Consider the following 20571-nt stretch of genomic DNA (forward strand, 5'->3'; position numbering starts at 1 on the left):
CTAAATTACAAATAGCCCTTAAAAGGGCCTTTTGCTGGGCATTGCCCCAAAGTAATCAGCTCTTTTACCTGTAAAAAAAAATACAATACCCGCCAACATTAAAACCCACCACCCACACACCCAACCCTACTCTAAAACCCACCCAATCCCCCTTAATAAAACCTAACACTACCCCTGTGAAGATCACCCTACCTTGAGACGTCTTCACCCAGCCGAGCAAAAGTGGTCCTCCAGAGGGGCAGAAGTCTTCATTCGATCTGGCCAGAAGAGGACATCCAGACCGGCAGAAGTCTTCATCCAGGTGGCATCTTCTATCTTCTTTTATCCGGAGCGGAGCGGGTCCATCTTGAAGACATCCGACGCGGAGCATCCTCTTCCATCTGACGGCGACTGAAGAATGAAGGTTCCTTTAAGTGACGTCATCCAAGATGGCGTCCCTTCAATTCCGATTGGCTGATAGAATTCTATCAGCCAATGGGAATTAAGGTAGGAAAAATCCTATTGGCTGATGCAATCAGCCAATAGAATGCGAGCTCAATCCTATTGGCTGATTGGATCAGCCAATAGGATTGAACTTCAATTCTATTGGCTGATTGCATCAGCCAATAGGATTTTTCCTACCTTAATTCCGATTGGCGGATAGGATTGCATCAGCCAATCGGAATTGAAGGGACGCTATCTTGGATGACGTCACTTAAAGGAACCTTCAATCTTCAGTCGCAGTGGGATGGAAGAGGATGCTCTGCGTCGGATGTCTTCAAGATGGACCCTCTCCGCTCCGGATGGAAGAAGATAGAAGATGCCACCTGGATGAAGACTTCTGCCGGTCTGGATGTCCTCTTCTGGATGAATCGGATGAAGACTTCTGCCCCTCTGGAGGACCACTTGTGCCCGGCTGGGTGAAGACGTCTCAAGGTAGGGTGATCTTAAAGGGGGTAGTGTTAGGTTTTATTAAGGGGGGTTGGGTGGGTTTTAGAGTAGGGTTGGGTATGTGGGTGGTGAGTTTTAATGTTGGGGGGGTTATTGTATTTTTTTTTACAGGTGAAAGAGCTAATTACTTTGGGGCAATGCCCCACAAAAGGCACTTTTAAGGGCCATTTGTAATTTAGTATAGGGTAGGGAATTTTTTTTTTTGTTTTTTTTTTTAATTTTATTAAGGGGATTAGAGTAGGTGTAAGTAGTTTAAAAATTTTTAATTTTTTTATTTTCTGTAATTTAGTGTTTGTTTTTTTCCGTAATTTAGTTTTTTTAATTTAATTGAATTTGATTGTATTTAGTTTAGGTAATTAATTTAATGATAGTGTAGTGTTAGGTGTAATTGTAACTTAGGTTAGGATTTATTTTACAGGTAAATTTGTACTTATTTTAGCTAGGAAGTTATTAAATAGTTAATAACTATTTAATAACTATTGTACCTAGTTAAAATAAATACAAACTTGCCTGTAAAATAAAAATAAAACCTAAGCTAGCTACAATGTAACTATTAGTTATATTGTAGCTAGCTTAGGGTTTATTTTATAGGTAAGTATTTAGTTTTAAATAGGAATGATTTATTTAATAATAGCAATTTTATTTAGATGTATTTAAATTATATTTAGGTTAGGGGGGTGTTAGGGTTAGACTGAGGTTTAGGGGATAATAAATGTATTATAGTGGCGGCAACGTTGGGGGCGGCAGATTATGGGTTAATAAATAAAATGTAGGGTTCGGCGACGTTGGGGGCGCCAGATTAGGGGTTAATAAGTGAAGGTAGGTGGCGGTGACATTGGGGGCGGCAGATTAGGGGTTAATAAGTGAAGTTAGGTGGTGGCGACGTTGGGGGCGGCAGATTAGGGGTTAAAAATTGTAGTTAGGTTGCGGCGATGTTGGGGGCGGCAGAGTAGGGGTTAATAAATTTAATGTAGGTGTCGGCGATGTTGGGGGCAGCAGATTAGGGGTTCATAAGTATAATGTAGGTGGCGGCGGTGTCAGGAGCGGTGGATTAGGGGTTAATAATATAATGCAGGTGTCGGCGATGTCAAGGGCATCAGATTAGGGGTTAATAAGTGTAAGATTAGGGGTGTTTAGACTCGGGGTTCATGTTAGGGTGTTAGGTGTAGACATAAAATGTATTTTCCTATAGGAAACAATGGAGCTGCGTTAGGAGCTGAACGCTGCTTTTTTGCAGGTGTTAGGTTTTTTTTTCAGCCGTCTCAGCCCCATTGTTTCCTATGGGGAAATCGTGCACAAGCACGTTACACCAGCTTACCGCTGACTTAAGCAATGCTGGTATTGAGGTGAGATGTGGAGCAAAATTTTGCTCATCGCTCACTTTTCTGAGGCTAACGCCGGGTTGCAGAAAGCTCGCAATGCCAGCGTTGTCTTAAGTGAGCGGTGAGAAAAAAAGGCTCGTTAGCACCGCACACCATTACCTACAAAAACTCGTAATCTAGCCGAATGTGTATTTTAATAGAACAGCGTATTCATTTATTGCGTTGGTGCTGCAATTAATTTAGGTAACAAAATATTATAATAAATCTGAGTTAATCTGTTCAGTAATGTATCAGATAACAGGAACAGTAACCGCTCATTCTGTGTCTCCCAGAAATTAACAAAGCAACTCATACAGTCAATTTATTTTATTGTAATACAGATCTTGTCCTTCAAGGTAAAATAATTCCTTTTTAGAAGCATTTTTTTTTCTTCCTTAATAAATGTTTCTATTTTTTGAGAAATGATGCTTTGCAGAACAAGAGATGCACTCTGTGATGCCGAAAGGAAGGTGCTCAGGGGAAATGCAATAAAGTACTACTCTATAAAAAGGGTGACAAGTTCATGGCATAGGGCCCAGCACTGGCGGTAAATACTAATAGTAGAGATATTGAGCATAGACATTGGTATAAATCCTGAACATAAAACAAAGTCGAGAGGTCTGAAGTTACAGCAGATGAAGGTTCCAAGTGGGGCTTTACCTAGATATTTAATTCTCTTATCAAACATTATTTTTGCAGCAGAACACAGCTGCTTATTTGTGGGGTTGTGCAACTTTCTAATACTGATTGGCTGATTTTCTGTAGCCTGGTCAGTAGCTGTAAGGCTTGAGGCTACTTTAGCAGAACATTATCTGTGTGTTTTTAACCTCTTTGTGGGTTATCTAGTGAAGGTAATACAAAAATGAATAATGTTGAAAGCAATACTTTGATTCAACTCTAGGGGGTGCAAACAAATCCCTTCAAGCCACAATTGCTTTTGAATATATCACAATGACTATGTATAACAATGACTATAGAGTATAATAAACAATTGTATTGTGGTACAGAGATATGAACAAATATTGGCAAAACCGGTGTAAAGTTCCTTATCTGTATTATAGCACAGACTGTGAATATAGTCACATAATATGGTGGATCCGGTTGAGACTCCGTATGTTGAGTCTCTCTGGTCTGGGCTTCTCCTCTTGTAATACACACTCCAAAAATAAATTCTGTGAACAAGAAAATCACAAATAGAGGACCACTCCTAGTGTAACACTGTGATGTCACGGTTAAAATATATCATTCTTGTTACAGAACTATACTCTCAAATGTGGCAGCACCGTATTGTGCTGAGAAGAGCAGACTGGGATCTCTGTGTCCCAGCTCACTGATCCTTGGTGCAGGGAACTGCTCCTCTTGGTAACTCCTGATATCAGCTCAGGAACAAACAAAGCTCAGGCTTCCAGTGTAATAAAATGGTATATATTTAATACAATTTCAACAATAAGGCATCTCTGATGAAACAGCTGACAAAAGCATTGCAATCTGTTCTGACACATTGTTTTTATATACTTTGGGTAGTTGCTACACCCTCAGTTTTTATTGTTAGAATTTTATTAAATCTATACCTTTTTATTACACTGTAAGCCTGAGCTTGCTTTGTTCCTGAGCTGATATCAGGAGTTATCAAGAGGAGCACTTCCCTGCACCAAAGATCAGTGAGCTGGGAAAGAGAGAGATCGCAGTCTGCCCTACTCAGCACAATAGAGTGCTGCCACATTTGTGAGTATAGTTCTGTAACAAGATTTATATATTTTAACGTGACATCACAGTGTTACACTAGGAGGCCCCCTCTGTTTGGGATTTTCTTGTTCACAGAATTCATTAATACAAAAATGACATGCTTTTTAAACATAATAGTAGAAAAATTGCATGGTCTTGTTCATTAATTTTAAGAGTATTCACCCTACACTAATAGCACTGCTGATTTGATCAGCAGTGGTTTCCTCTCAGGACCTGCAGTGTTCCACAGGTCCTCAGCCGCACTTCTATGGTGTGTTTCAACCCCTTTGTGGGGGTTAACACACAGTAATATAAGATAGTTTTTCAATTATTATGGCACTTAAATGTATAAGTGCATGCCATTTTTTAACTGGAAAATCCCTTTAACCTGATTGATGTTTGCTTTATATAATTTGTTTTGTAATAGCTTAACACACCTAAAATATTTTTGCCCTTCATTAACATCTTACTGCTAATTGATTACCAGATTTAACTAATATTTCATGTGCTTTTTCATAGGGTTTGATTCCAAAATAATGAAGAACTCTGGCAAAGTGATATTAAAAAAGACAAAACTGGACAGAATGATGAACAATCTAGTGATAATTGTGAGTGTCATAAGAATTTATTATTAAAAATTAAACTTTTTAAATAATAAATTTTTATTGAGGTTCTTTTCAAAACAAACAATCGTTAATTGTCAACACATAATAAAAAGAAGAATAAATTGTTACAGAGTAAGCTGCCAAAACAAGGTCGTATAGGTATATATAACAGTTAAATGACAAATTACCCATTAGATATAAGCAATAAACTCTGCTCAAACATTATACCTACTATAAGATAGAAGCGTCCATTTGTAGACCGCAAAGGTACGGTAACATAGTAGAAAGCAGGTAAGCAGTGATGTGACAGGGCCACGCGTGGGCCCCTGTTGGAGAACCTCTATTTTATGTTTTTTTAAGACTATATTTAGGATATATTTAAATAAAGCTCACAAGAAAATAGCTTCAAGGAAAAGCAAAAGTTGAAATATGTGAGCAGCAAAGTAAGTTGAGAATATTAGATACAAGCTAGTGGAAAAGTATGTAGCAACATATGCTAAGCCTATGGTAAAATCTGTTAAGGATATGTTTTTTTTCTTTTTTTCTTTCATCCCCTTTTCTTTAAATAAAAAAAATACAGTTTTATTATATTCCTATTTCCTTCTGGTTATTTAACGATTGTACATATTGATTTGACCGTAAGGCAGGGAGTGGGGCCCCAGGCGAGAGAAAAAGAGGGAGAAAAAAAGGAGAAAGAGGGGGGAGAGAAAAAAAAAAAAAAAAAAAAGGGGGAAGGTTCTTTCCTCCTCCTATAAGTAGGGTGGAATATGCAATTATAGGGTAGTAGCAGAGAGATAGAAACTTCTGTTACCAGCATCCTAATAAAACTAATTCTGAATGTCTAAAAGGATAAATTAATTGAGCCACTTCTCCTGGTGGGAAGATCTTAATAAATGCTGACCATTTTTTAAAGAATAAAGTCACCTCTCTTTCAGAAGTTAAAGATACATTCGTTTGTTCATAGATGCATTGCTTTTTCATATGGTTTTTAATTTCTTGAATCTTAGGTGTCGAGGGGTCTCTCCATCTTCCAAAAATCAAATTTCTTGTTACCAAAATTGCCATGTCTCTAGTCTTTTTAAATTCAGAGTTTGTAGGGAATTCTCTAAGAAAAACCACCTCTATCAATGAAAGAGAGAGCCTGGGAAGTTTTAATACATTAGTCATCCAATATTCTAATTTCCGCCAAAGCTGTTTAACTCGTGGACATGACCATATCATATGGACTAGATCAGCTGCTGGATAGGAGCATCTAGGACATGTGTTGAATCCATAGTTGTGCCATTTGTATCCTTTAAGTGGAGTATAATAGGTTCTATATAGTAGTTTGATGTGTGATTCTCTCCAGCTAGAGGATGATGTAGTTTGGGTTACAATCTCTATGGATTTTTTTACTTGCTCTAATTCGATATCAGCTTCTGAAGCTAAGAGGTTCCATTTCTGCGTTATCTGCTGAAGATTATTGTCTCCTCCTTGAGAGATCAATAAATCATACCAAATTGATATAGACGTTAAGTCATTTTTGGCTAGTGTGGGCCAGCTATCCAGTTTCCCCCAAGACCAATTCCATCCAAATTTCTCTGCTAGTGTGAAAAGATAATGTCTGGCCTGGAGATAAGCAAAAAAATCTCTATTGCTCATGTCAAATTCCTGTTTCAGTTTTTCGAATGTTTTAACCGATAAAGTATTTTGATCTATAAGCTGAGACACAGCAGAGAGACCCTTTTCTTGCCATATCTGAAAAACTCGTGACTGAGTGCCTTCTTGGAATTCTGGATTGCCACATAAGACTTGGAATTTTGGGATGGTTAAATCGATATTTAATTTCTGTCCAAGTTTTTTCCATGCTTGGATTACCACGTAAATTGAATGGAATTATTTCACTTTTTTTGGGATTAGATAAGCTGGGCAATGTATAAGAGCTATGAGGTTAAAAGGGGATATAATGTTCCTCTCTAGATTGTTATTAGTGAAATAGTCCTTACTCACTATCCAGTCTATTGCGATGCGGGATAAAAAGACCAGGCTGTATTTACTAAGATCTGGGAGAGCCATACCCCCGTATTTTCTTGGAAGATAAAGTTTGTTTAGGGAAATTCGCGGCCTTTTACATTTCCATATAAAATACCGAAGAGCCCTATTCAAACTTTTCCAGTCTTTGACTTTCAAGCTCACTGGGATATTTTGTAAGGGATATAAAATTTTAGGAAGAAGGGTCATTTTAAATAAAGCAATTCGTCCTGAGAGAGATAACGGGAAATTCTGCCAACTGATCATGTAATCTTTTATTTTAGAAAGGATAGGGGAAATATTGAGGCTATACCATTCTTTTGGATTAGCTGAAATATTGATACCTAGGTATTTGAAATGAGTCAAAACCTCTTTAAAGGGTATCTTGGTATGCGAAGCCTCGCTTTTCTTGACCCATAATAATTCCGACTTGGAAACATTAAGTTTATAGCCTGTAAAGGTTCCATATGAATTAGTTATCGAGATCAATTTTGGGATGTTGACCGATGTATTAGACATATAGATTAGTACGTCGTCCGCATATAGTGCTATTTTTTGCTCCAGTGAGCCAATTTTTATCCCCTGTAAAGCCTGTCGAATTTTAAGGGCTAAAGGTTCGATCGCTAAGTTAAATAGTAGCGGTGAGAGTGGGCACCCTTGTCTTGTACCCCTCTGGAGATTAATTAGATTAGATTCAAATTTATTAACAATTAGTTTGGTTGAGGAATTTCTGCAAAGATTAGAGATGAAAGAGATAAAATTATCCTTAAACCCGAATTGAAGCAAAGAATTCAGTATATGTTGGTGGTAAACTGAATCAAACGCTTTTTCAGCATCAAGGGCGATGATCGCTATGTCTGTTTGATCTTGAGAAGAGTCTTCAGGAGAATTATAGAAATACTCAAGCACTAAAAACAGTTCTCTAATCTTTGCTGCCAGATTACGTCTGCGGAGAAAACCTGCCTGGTCTTTATTAATGAGATCACCTATGACTTTTTGAATTCTTTTAGCTAAGATAGATGTTAATAACTTATAATCAGAATTAAGTAGTGCGATGGGTCTGTAAGACTCTTTTTTTCAGTGGGTCTTTCCCTGGTTTCAGTATTAATGATGTGTTGGAAGCTGCAAAAGACCTAGAAACAGACTTTTTATTTATATAGAAATAATTAAACATTTCTTTTAAATAAGGGGTTATGATCGGGGTAAGAATCTTATAAAACTCGTTAGGGAGGGAGTCAGGACCCGGGGCTTTGTCAAGGGGGAGCTCTTTGATTGTTGAAGTAATCTCTTGATCAGAGATAGAAGCACTTATGTCAATTGCTGCTTCTTCGCTCAAAACTGGATGTTCAAGCCCTTTCCAAAAAAGCTCAGAGGCCTCTTCATCAGAATCTTTTTTATCATAAAGAACTTTATAATAAGAAAAAAAGGCTTCAGTAATCTCTTCTGTATTTTGTAGTAGCGTTCCTTGTTCCAGAAGAGAGTCAATTGAGGAGTTTCCTTGTACATTTTTAACTAGATTTGCAAGCAGTTTCCCTGCCTTATCTCCGTATCTATAAAACTTAGATTTAATTTTGAGATCAGCTTGGACCGAGTTGCGTAGTAGGAGAGTATCTCTTTCTCTCTTCGCCGAAGTATATTTCTTCCAATTTCATGCTGTTGGTTGGGTTAGATATTTATTATAGCTATTAGTGATGGATCTCAGTGTTTCGCTTTCTCTCGAGGCTGCCTTTCGCTTAAGGTCTGCCATATAGGAAATAATGTGTCCCCTCATGACCGCCTTGCCAGCTTCCCAGAGTGTGCTTGGGTCATTAACAGAACCGGCATTTAACTCAAAATAATCAATCATTCTGGTTGTCAGCCAGTTCTTAAATTTTAAGTCTTTCAACAGAAATTTGGGGAAAAAAAATCGACGTGCAGTGAATATGTTATCTCTTATTGGAATTTTCAATACTATTGGGGCGTGATCTGAAATAGTCACTTGTAATATTCTTGCTGTGGGACCAAATTTTAATAAATTCTCATTGACTAGAAACAGGTCAATTCTGGAGAGAGACCTCACATTCTTAGCCTTGCATGTGAATTCTCTTTGATCCGGATTCTGGATCCTCCATATATCTTTAAGAGCTAAATTCTTGGCTAAGGTTTTAAACATTTTGCCTTCTAATTTATCCCTCTTGGACATACCAGTTTTTGGAGTTTGCCTAAGTCTATCTAAGGAAGTCTGTGGAACCATATTGAAGTCCCCTGCAACAATTATACTCCCTTCACCTATTTGTAATATTTTTGTTTGAAGTGATTCCCAGAAATTCCTCTCAAATTTATTAGGGGCATAGAGATTACAAAGTGTGAAAATCGAATTTGCTAATCAAATCTTTAAGATTAAGAGTCTACTATTAGGGTCCTTATATTCTGATAAGACTTCATATGGGTTTTTCTTCCCTAGGAGGATGGCTACCCCTCTTTTCCTCTCAGTACTTGATGTAAAAAACACCTCATTTACCCAAGAAGATTTCAATTTCGCGGATTCTTGAGCGTTTAAGTGTGTCTCCTGGACAAATGCGATGTCTGAATTGAGTTTCCTCAGATGTGAGATTATCAATTTGCGTTTAATTGGGGTTGATATTCCTCCGACATTCCAAGAAGAAAGGATCAAAGTTTTTACACTAGTCATCAATTAAAAAAGGGGAGGGATGGAAAGAAAGAAAAGGAAGAAGAGAGAAAGAAAAAAAAAAAAAAAGGGAAAAATAAATAAAAAAGGGACCCCCCCGCCCGGCGCGCCCCCCCCACTCCACCGCCTCTGTTCATTGCTAAAACCCGAAGGAACACTGAAAAGCACAAAAAAAAAAAAAAAAAAGGAGCATGTCAACCATTTGTGTCTCCTGTACATTAATGACGCCATAAACTAAGTTAAACCATCATATTGTGAAAATTAATAATTTGTATCATGTTACTTTACACATTTTTCATCATAAAATTTTTCTGCCTTTGAGACATCATCAAAAAAATATACCTGATCTTGGACTTTAACTTTGAGCCTAGCTGGGTATACCACTGTGGCTAAGAATCCTTCTTTAATCATCTTACCGCAAATTGGAGAGAGCTCCTTCCTTTTTAGAGAGGTTTCATATGCGAAGTCCTGGAATACCAGGACCCTGTGCCCATCTAGTATAATGGGTGCATTTTTGCGTGAAAATTGCATTATCTTAGTCTTATCCTGAAAATTCAGGTATCTCACTATAATGGGTCTAGATCTCATATTGTCCCCATCTGACGGGGGAGGTCTCCCCAATCTGAGAGCTCTCTCTACCGCCAGGGGTAGATCTTCTTTAGGAATATTCAACAGTTGTGGAAAAGTCTCAGCTGTAAATTTCACAAGATCAGTAAATTGTGTAGTTTCAGGGACCCCGATTATTCTAACATTATTTCTTCTGGACCGATTTTCTAAGTCCTCGATCTTATTCTGGAGTTGTTTCAAAGTTAAGGAATGTGCCTGCAATTTAGTGATCTGTGTAGCTGAAATATCCTCAAGGTCAGACACTCTTTGTTCGACCTCTTGGATCCTGGTTGCAAACTGTTTAACCTCCAAGGATAGGGCATGTAGGTCTTGTTTTATTTCTGTTCTAAGGGACTCAAACTTAGGGTTCAGAGCTTCTATAATGTCATTAACAATTGTTTGCGAATTAGTAATTTCTTTTGATTTTATAGCCGATCCTGCTTCAGAATATACCTCCGCTGTAGTTTCAGTTATGGTTTTATTCCTCTTGTCTCTGGGTTTAGAAGCCATGGTTGGTGAAAAGTTTTTAGGGTGATTTGGTGAATTTAAAAATTTATCCATAAGTGACGTGTCATATACTTAAAGGAGATTGTTCAGTGCGAGAGAAAAAAGAGTCCCACACTGTGAAAAATTTATATACGTGAATAAAAAAGTAAGGAAAAGGGGAACTCAAGGGGGAGGGGGAAGGGGAGTGATAGTGAGGTGAAATGTGAAGGTGGGGGAAAAAAAAAAAAAAAATGTGAGAGTGATGACTAGGATTAATAAAAGTGATTATTCAGAATATGATATAGTGATATGGTGCAGTGGTTTATGCCACGGGTTCTTAAACCCAAGAGGCAGGATATTATCTTCTTATCTATTAATGCCTACCGTAAGAAGATTATAAAACCGGTATGGGGGCAGTCAAAGATATCTGTTTTTAGTAAGTAGATAGGTTCCTCTATTTACAATTATTTTGTAATACGCAATGCAGTGATTCCTAATAAAGTATCCAGGTAGAGAGGAGAGCCCAAGATAAATCAATTAGCATTTATATGCAGAGCATGCCTGAGTAGAGAAGAAAATACAGCAATGGGCCAAAATACCTAAAGAAAGATAAAAATTGTAGTTTGGCAATTTTTAACCAGTAGTACAGTAATTCTGTGCCACTCAAGAATTGCAGTAATTTAACCTCCTATATTATAGGAGTCTCTGCCATACCTTATTATCCCAGGTTTTTTAATATGGGGAATAGCCTAACTCAAGTTTATAAAGATACTCCCTTATAGCTTAAGAGCCAGAAAAAAAACTTGTTTCATACAAAGAAAGAACCCCGGGTACCTATGAAGAGAGTCACTAAATTAGGAAACACGATTTTTTTCCCTTTGGTTTTTTTTTTTTTTTTTTTTCCCTTTGGTTTGGGTTTTTTTTGTTTTTTTTTCCCTCTTTCTTTCCCTTCTTTTTTTTTTGTGTAAGATAACCCTAAGTAAAGAAAATGCAGCAGTAATTGTAAATAGCTAAAGACAATGTAACTTTTGGATACAGCAATAATTTTTGAAGATCTTAACAAATTAACCTCCTAAAAGAGTTAAAGCTTAATAACAATTGCTTTTAACATGTAAGGTACTTAGTTCAATTAGGTTCAAGCATAAAGAGAAACTTTCTCCATAGAGTGTAATTTTCGTGCCTTCTTAACTTAATCAATTTTAGTAGATCCTTTTTCTTTAAATGTATGTATTATATGAGTCTTTTTTTCCTTTCTCTCTTTCCTCTACCTTTCTCAGGTTATCTCTGCCTTTCTTCCTTCTTATCCAAACAGTGGAGGTGTATTGGCGCTTAATTTAATATGCCTTTAGGGATTTATGTTGTCGAGTGGCTATATCCCTCCTATTGTCTGGAAGATTTTTGCAGTGTCCTCACTGTATATTCCCTTGCTGGTTTTCCCCTCCTGTCGAGTAACTCAATTCTGCTGCTTCCCCTCCAGCATACATGTATTTACAGTCATTGAGAAAAACTCACCTCTTCCTCTGCCAGATACCGAGATGTAATTACCGTCAGTAAACGACCAGCGGCACCCCTCGCAGTGACAGCCAGCAGTCTCAATAGGAGTAAGTAGACTACCCGCCGCTGACATCCGCACTCCAATGCTCCAGGCACTCCGTCAGTCCCGTCTCCTCCCGCGCAACATCGGTGGGAGAGGAGGGAGATGGAGCAAATCAAGATCCCCCGGTGTCAGAGTTCTCCGCCTTCGCGATCTTCCAATCCTTCAGACGACCGGCACCAATGCTCGCCCTCTCCTACAAAACACCGGAGAGAAAGTGGAAAGGCCGATGCCTGAAAGCAAGAACCATTCAAATGGGGCCACGGTAAGAGCGCTCCTCACTCCTCACAGCTCCTGTCCCACTGGAGGTAAAGGGAGCCCCTTTGATGTTTAGTTTCTTCCAGACAGGTAAAGATCAGTTCCAGAACCCGTCCCCTCTCACGCAGCACCGGTGGGAGAGGGGATAGGCTAGCGTTTAGCAGGTAAAGTTGTCTCAACAGTACCACGGAGGAGGCGTAGTCAGCAGCGGCAGGTAAAGACCAGTGTTCATGCAGAGGGATCTTCGGCTGGTGTGTTAAAGACTCAGGGGAGTGAGAGCCTGCGGCAAGACCAAGGTCAGGAGGGTGAGTTTGTCCCTGTTAAGGTGTGAGGGAAGCAGAAGAGTTTTTTCGGTTTGCGATATAGTTTTTATATTTCTTGCGACTCCTCTCCCACTTCTACCATGGGGGGTAAAGGATGCCCGGCTGGCAGCGGATCTTTTTCCAGTCAGATTATATTATTTTCTGCAAGTGTCCGTTCCCCTATTAAAAAGTTTTATTTAGTTTTTTCTTTTTGTCGGGTTAAGGGACCTTCTAACTTGATTTAGTTGTTATAACAGCGGGATGTAGTGCCGCTGTTGATTCCGGCAGCGTTGACTTTAGCCATCCAGGTAGCAACCCCTGACATTGGGGTATGGCGCGAAAAAAACCGCCAGCAGCTTAGGACTGGAGCAAGGAGCTCAGGTACACAGGTTTGCTCCTCCTCCACCGGAATCAAAAAATAATATATGTATAAAAAATACAAAAAATAAATGCAGTATCTATGAAGGCAGAGATCCCTTCAAACATATATAGGAAATACTCGTGACGGATAAGATAAAAAATGTTATGCAAATTTAATAAATATAAAAGATGTGACAGATAATTATAACAGATAATCTGTACCCACAAAAAGATTTTTAAGGTTTATAAATTTATCTTTTTGTGGGTACAGATTGTCTGTTATAATTATCTGTCACATCTTTTATCTTTATTAAATTTGCATAACATTTTTTATCTTGTCCGTCACGAGTATTTCCTATATATGTTTGAAGGGATCTCTTCCTTCATAGATACTGCATTTGATATACACCTTTAGCCGTGGCGCTCCTAACTATACACCTTCTTTACTTAAATATTATTAACCCCTAATCTGCCGTCCCTAACATCGCCGACACCTACCTACATTTATTAACCCCTAATCTGCTTCCCCCAACATCGCCGCCACTATACTAAAGTTATTAACCCCTAAATCTAAGTCTAACCCTAACCCCCCCTAACTTAAATATAATTTAAATAAATCTAAATAAAAATTGCTATAATTAACTAAATAATTCCTATTTAAAACTAAATACTTACCTATAAAATAAACCCTAAGCTAGCTACAATATAACTAATAGTTACATTGTAGCTAGCTTAGGGTTTATTTTTATTTTACAGGCAAGTTTGTATTTATTTTAACTAGGTAGAATAGTTATTAAATAGTTATTAACTATTTAATAACTACCTAGCTAAAATAAATACAAAAGTACCTGTAAAATAAAACCTAACCTAAGTTACAATAACACCTAACACTACACTATAATTAAATGACTTACCTAAATTAAATACAATTAAATAAAATTAGCTAAAGTACAAAAACCCCCCACTAAATTACAGAAAATAATAAACAAATTACAAGATTTTTAAACTAATTACACCTAATCTAATCCCCCTGACAAAATAAAAAAGCCCCCCAAAATAAAAAAAAGCCCTACCCTACACTAAATTACAAATAGCCCTTAAAAGGGCCTTTTGCAGGGCATTGCCCCAAAGTAATCAGCTCTTTTACCTGTAAAAAAAAATTACAAATCCCCACCAACATTAAAACCCACCACCCACACAACCAACCCTACTCTAAAACCCACCCAATACCCCCTTAAAAAAAACACTAACAACCTTGAAGATCACCTTACTGGGAGAAGTCTTCATCCAACCAGGCTGAAGTCCTCAACGAAGCCGGGAGAAGTCTTCATCCAAGCCGGGCGAAGTGGTCCTCCAGACCGGCAGAAGTCTTCATCCAGATGGCATCTTCTATCTTCATCCATCCAGCGCGGAGCGGGTCCATCTTCAAGACATCCGACATGGAGCATCCTCTTCATCCAACGGCTCTTCTGGAATGAAGGTTCCTTTAAATGACATCATCCAAGATGGCGTCCCTTCAATTCCGATTGGCTGATAGAATTCTATCAGCCAATAGGAATTAAGGTAGAAAAAATCCTATGGCTGATCCAATCAGCCAATAGGATTGAGCTTGCATTCTATTGGCTGATTGGAACTGCAAAATGAGGTTCACTTTAAGTGACGTCATCCAAGATGGCGTCCCTTACATTCCGATTGGCTGATAGAATTCTATCAGCCAATAGGAATTAAAGGGGGAAAATCCTATTGGCTGTTGGATCAGCCAATAGGATTAAAGCTCAATCCTATTGGCTGATTGCAACAGCCAATAGGATTTTTCCCCTTTAATTCCTATTGGCTGAGAGAATTCTATCAGCCAATCGGAATGTAAGCGACACATCTTGGATGACATCACTTAAAGTGAACTTCATTTTCCATCGACGATCGGAAGAAGAGGATGCTCCGCACCGGATGTCTTGAAGATAGACCCGCTCCACGCCGGATGGATGAAGATAGAAGATGCCGTCTGGATGAAGACTTCTGCCCGCTTGGATGAAGACTTCTGCCGTCTTCGATGAGGACTTCTGCCCGCTTGGATGAAGACTTTTGCCAGCTTGGATGAGGACTTCTGGCCGCTTGGATGAAGACTTCTGACGCCTGGATGAGGATGGATGTCCGGTCTTCGAAAACTGTAAGTGGATCGAAGGGGGTTAGTGTTAGGTTTTTTTAAGGGTTTATTGGGTGGGTTTTATTTTTAGCTTAGGGTTTGGGCACTGTAAAAGAGCTAAATGCCCTTTTAAGGGCAATGCCCATCCAAATGCCCTTTTCAGGGCAATGGTTAGCTTAGATTTTATTTGGGGGGGTTTGGTTGTGTGGGTGGTGGGTTTTACTGTTGGGGGTGTTTGTATATTTTTTTTACAGGTAAAAGAGCTGATTTATTTGGGGCAATGCCCCACAAAAGGCCCTTTTGAGGGCCATTGGCAGTTTAGTGTAGGCTAGGGTTTTTTTTATTTGGATGGGGGCTTTTTTTATTTTGATAGGGCTATTAGATTAGAAGTAATTTGTTTTTATTTTTGATAATTTCGTTTTTTATTTTGTGTAATTTAGTGTTTATTTTTTTTTTGTAATTTAGATAATTGTATTTTATTAATTTAATTTATTTTATTTTATTGTAATGTTAGGTTTTAGTGTAAGGCAGGTTAGGTTTTATTTTACAGGTAACTTTATAACTATTTAATAACTAGTCTACCTATTTAAAATAAATACAAAGTTACCTGTGAAATAAAAATAAAACCTAAGATAGCTACAATATTATAACTATTAGTTATTTTGTAGCTAGCTTAGGTTTTATTCTACAGGTAAGTATGTATGTATTTAGTTTTAAATAGGAATTATTTAGGTAATATAGATTTATTTTAATTATATTTAAGCTAGGGTGTGTTAGGGTTACTTTAGGGTTAGGGTTAGGTTTAGGGGTTAATATATTTATGTAGTGTTAGTGATGTGGGAGGCCAGAGGTTTAGGTGTTAATAACTTTAGTATAGTGGCAGCGACATTGTGGCGGCAGATTAGGGGCTAATAAGTGTAGGTAGGTGGCGGCGATGTTAGGGCCAACAGATTAGGGGTTTATACATTTATGTAGGTGGCGGCGATGTTGGGGTGGCAAGATTAGGGGTTAATAACTGTAATGTAGGTGGCGGCGATGTTAGGGCAGCAGATTAGGGGTTAATAACTTTATGTAGGTTGCGGCGATGTCGGGGGCGGCAGATTAGGGGTGTTTAGACGTGTTTGTTATGTTAGGTGTTAGATTTAAACATAACTTTTTCTTTCCCCATAGACATCAATGGGGCTGCGTTACGGAGCTTTTGTTTCTGCAATCGCAGGTGTTAGACTTTTTTTTTTGCCGGCTCTCCCCATTGATGACTATGGGGAAATCGTGCACGAGCACGTCAAAGCAGCGCTTGTATTTGGGTGAGGTATGGAGCTCAACGCCACCATATCGCCCACACAAGCCAGGTTTTTTAAAACCAGTAATAGCAGCGCTATAGGGAGGTGAAATACCGCCACTTTTGTGGCAGTCGTTAATTTCCCTATAGCGCTGAAAACTCGTAATCTAGCTGAATGTTAGGCAGTTAGCTGGATCAAAGGAGATACTATTTACACATTTTATGCTGGGCTGCAGAGATTACCTCCAGAGGAAGCACTTGTAACTAATATCTTTCATAACAAACTTATATATTGTTAAACAGGGTGTGATAGATACCAAGCCTTTCACTCAAAATACAAATGGACTCAACATATATCCTTGCAGGAATAGGCCCACAATACCAATGCCAAACAGCTAAATAATAAAATAGTAATGCTTCACCCATGGCAATGGTTCTATATCTAACAGTAAATAAAATAGTACATTAATACTATGCAAGTTATAACTTTTAATAAAATGGTAACAAATACAGAGTTAATTATATCTCCTCTTCTGATACTTAAGGTTCATACTACGTATGTCCATAAGTCCAGCATTAGGAAAAATATACAGTATATAATACTTTTCAGGCTTATCTCATTGCCGTCAGACAGCATAGCGTGAGGGGTATAACATAGTGTTCCCTATCCCAACAGAGCAAGACGAGAGGCTGAGTGTATCACATGAGTAGATCTTAATAAAGAATTCTGCATCAGCCTATTCCATATAAGTTGTAGATCCCAGAGTAGCGTGATACCATATAGCTCAAACATTGGATGCCATCATACAAGTACCCCACGGTATTTAAATTTATGAGTGATGCGGAGTTGTAATAAAAGTTTTTTCAGCCTATACCGTATCTCGCAGGAGGTAGTGGAACTGAAATCTCTCTCCAGGCTGTAGAAATAATGCGCTAGTGTTCCATGGTCTCCAAGACCCATTCAGGTACATGGATCTGCCAGCTTTCAGGGTATGTCCTGGAGGCTGAGCATTGAAGATAATCTCCTTTATATTTTTCAGTGGCTCTGTTAGCGCAGAAGTGAGCTACGTAGCATTCAGGTAAGGCAGGGCTCTGGGCTTGTGTGATGGAGCTGATCTGAGCGTCGGAGTGATAGATATCCTCCCAGCTACGCAGTTCCAGCAGGTCTCCTTCTGCATTTATGTCCAAGCATGACTCCACAGCTGTATCCAGTGACTCGATCTCTCCCAGGGTCTCCGTGGGGATCTGCTTTGTCAGGGACCTATGCATCTCCCGTTCCAGTGCAGCCAGGTGTTCCCTAAGAAGTGAATGAACTTCTCATTCCCAGGACACAAGATCTTTCATAGCCGCTATAAAAATGTCTCAGAAACGGCTGTTGAGTAGTGTGTTCTTGCCGCACGGGTGAGAAAATGGCTGCCGTGAATGCAGAAGCGGTACAGATCTCCGGTCTTAGTTTAAGGTTGCAGCATCAGCATAAATATGTATGTGACATCATGTGCGAGATTAAGATTCAGGAGTAGTTCCCAAGGATTTCCAGGAGGTAGATACAATTATAAGTGGCATCCATAGCTGGTATTAAAGAGGTTATTTCCAGAGCGATGTGAATATGCGGCCATTCTTGTATGTGGCTGACTCCGCCCCCTGGCTTATACTCTTATTATAGAATATGTCCGAAAATCATCTTAGACATTATTTATTCAGTAATATTCAGTAATATTTTAATTTAGTGGTGAGAAGGCACAATTCGGGGCAATGTATTGAATTTCCCATTTGATAATTAGATCTTCAGTTCTGTTATTAAAAAGCATTATACTAAGAGCAATAATTTTTTAATTACAATGTTAAATAGGTTTATAATTCAAACAAAAGCTTCAGTGTTAAGCTTACTATATTACCAGATAAGTGAATCCATATTGACCTTTATATCTCATTCCTCAAGTGCCCTACATTTCAGAAGGATGCTCGATTAAATTTATTTGGCCATTGTGTTTTGTATTTTATACTTTGAATCTTCTCACCACTTTATGTTAGCGCTATAAATTATGCAATATATTCCATTCATCCTCTTTAATTAGATATGGAAGTAGATTAATCTATATATTATGTTACGTGTCTGGAGAAACAAAGTAGGATATCCTAGTAATAAAGTTTGGTCCCAACATTATGCCGTCAGTTTCTCCTATTTTCAAACCATAAGACTTTTTATAAGTTCAGATGATGATTAAATTCATATCTTAAATGTGTTTATAAATGCATGTTAAACTTTTGTTTTTTAATCCATTGCACACCGTATTTAACCTCTGAAGCTACTCGTTCCATGGAGTCTACTTATAAGTTATATCTTTGAAGGCACATAAAAATGCAAAAAGAAAATATTCTCTACCTGAACAAATGTGGTGAACCAATGACGACATTAGGCTTATTTGTGTAGCCACCAAACATCAACTAGCTCTCAGTAATGCATTTGTGTACCTGAGTCTACGCTGATATGCTTTTCATCAAAGGATACTGAGAGATTGAAGTAAATTTGTTTACAGCAATAAATTGAAATGTTTATGAAAATTGAATCTTGCCTTTCATATCCCTTTTATTAGGTATGAGTTAGTAAGACTCAGAGAGGCCATCTAGCCCTGAAGTTTAATTCGGTTTATAATTAGTTTAAAATGTTAAGGGGACACTCAACTCAAAAATGTCGTCATATATATGAAAGATACATGTTGACTTAAATTGTTTTAATTAAAAGTTTTTTAGATTGAAACTAATACAGGTTTATTGGTTATGCATTAATTACTAATGTCCATTGTCTGAGAACTTCCTACTAATGTTCATTGGTTGATAGGGAGTTTCTGATAGTGCTCATTGAGCATTAGTAGAAGGAGCACCTAAGCCAATAAGCATTATTAGGCAGTGCATAACTAATAGTCATATATAAGTTTAAATATAACTTAACAGTGTACCTAGACTTATATTCACATACTGTGTATATTTCATAACAGGGTGGATGTGTAGTGTTGTAGAAAGGATCTCACATGTATATGTACTCAAACAGATGTTAATGGGACACTACATTCCAAATTAAAGTGAAAGTAAAGTTTGAGGAATGAGTGTCCGGTTTTTAATAATCCTATTAAAAACATGGGCACTTTCATTCATCAAACTTTAAATTACACTGCTTTTGTTAAAAAACTTACCTTTTCTTTCTGCAAGCCTCTCCAGCCCGTCGCAAGCCTCTTCTTACTTCAGGAATGAAGATTCCGGCATCCTCCAATCACGGCTTCCCCCCCGGGGGTATCATTGCCTAAAGCAATGCTGTGATTGGTGGAAGGCAGGAATCATCATTTCTGACGTCGGCAGAGGCTTGCGACGGTCGGAGGAAGCGCTGGAGTGGCTTGCAGAAAGAAAAGTATTTTAAAAAAAGCAGTGTAATTTAAAGTTTGATGAATGAAAGTGCCCATGTTTTTAATAGGATCATTAAAAACTGGGCACTGATTCATCAAAATTTATATTCACTTTAAGCTTTCATGATTCAGATAGAGCATGCAATGAGATAATCTTAAATGTGCATATACAACAAAAATAAGTAATTGTTACAATATAGAATGTAATTCTAATATATCAGGTACAGCAGAAAAATAGTGTGATTGACTTAAAAAATATGGGAGCTTCTGGCTACCTAATATGAGTAATGTATGAATTCTAAATATATGTAACATAGATGCTTTAGAGTTTTTATTAATAATACAAGAGCTATGTGGCTTTCATTCTCTATTTCTGTATTTGTTTGTTTTAGGTCTTTGTGATTCTTATTGTCTCTACACTGTGCTTGGCCATTGCTTCAGGATTTTGGGCCAGTTGGTTCCAAGAAAAACACAGCTATATCCCTCCTCTTACATCTGATCTCTCAGCAGCCAGTAGTGCTGTGCTTATCTTCTGGGGCTATCTCATACTGATGAGCACCATTGTTCCAATGTCTCTGTATATCACGTAAGAACCCACTGTATTATGATAGGACCACAGGCCAGGCACGGATACTAAGCTGAGATAGTCTAAAACAGGGGTGCCATACTTTTGTGAGACAGGATCTACTTTTTTTGTGAAGTTTGTCTGCACAATCTACTTATGCATGTGCAAAAGGAAATCTGACAGAGAGATAAAAGAAGATTATTTAATGAACCATGTTAAAAAGCTAGTCTTGAGAAAGGCCCTTTTTTGAGGGCAGAAACGCGTTGACATATTGGTAAGCA

At 38.1% G+C, this 20571-nt stretch overlaps 1 protein-coding gene across 1 annotated transcript in view; it reads left to right on the plus strand.

Moving 5' to 3' along the window:
* Positions 1 to 20571, plus strand: part of ATP8B3 (ATPase phospholipid transporting 8B3) — a 507825-nt gene that overhangs the window by 236999 nt on the left and 250255 nt on the right. The window contains 2 exon segments of the mRNA XM_053700104.1: positions 4536 to 4624; positions 20118 to 20311. Coding sequence (XP_053556079.1) covers positions 4536 to 4624; positions 20118 to 20311 — 283 coding nt within the window.

Source organism: Bombina bombina, chromosome 2 (genome assembly GCF_027579735.1).
Source record: "Bombina bombina isolate aBomBom1 chromosome 2, aBomBom1.pri, whole genome shotgun sequence".
In the NCBI taxonomy this organism is placed as follows: Eukaryota; Metazoa; Chordata; class Amphibia; order Anura; family Bombinatoridae; genus Bombina; species Bombina bombina.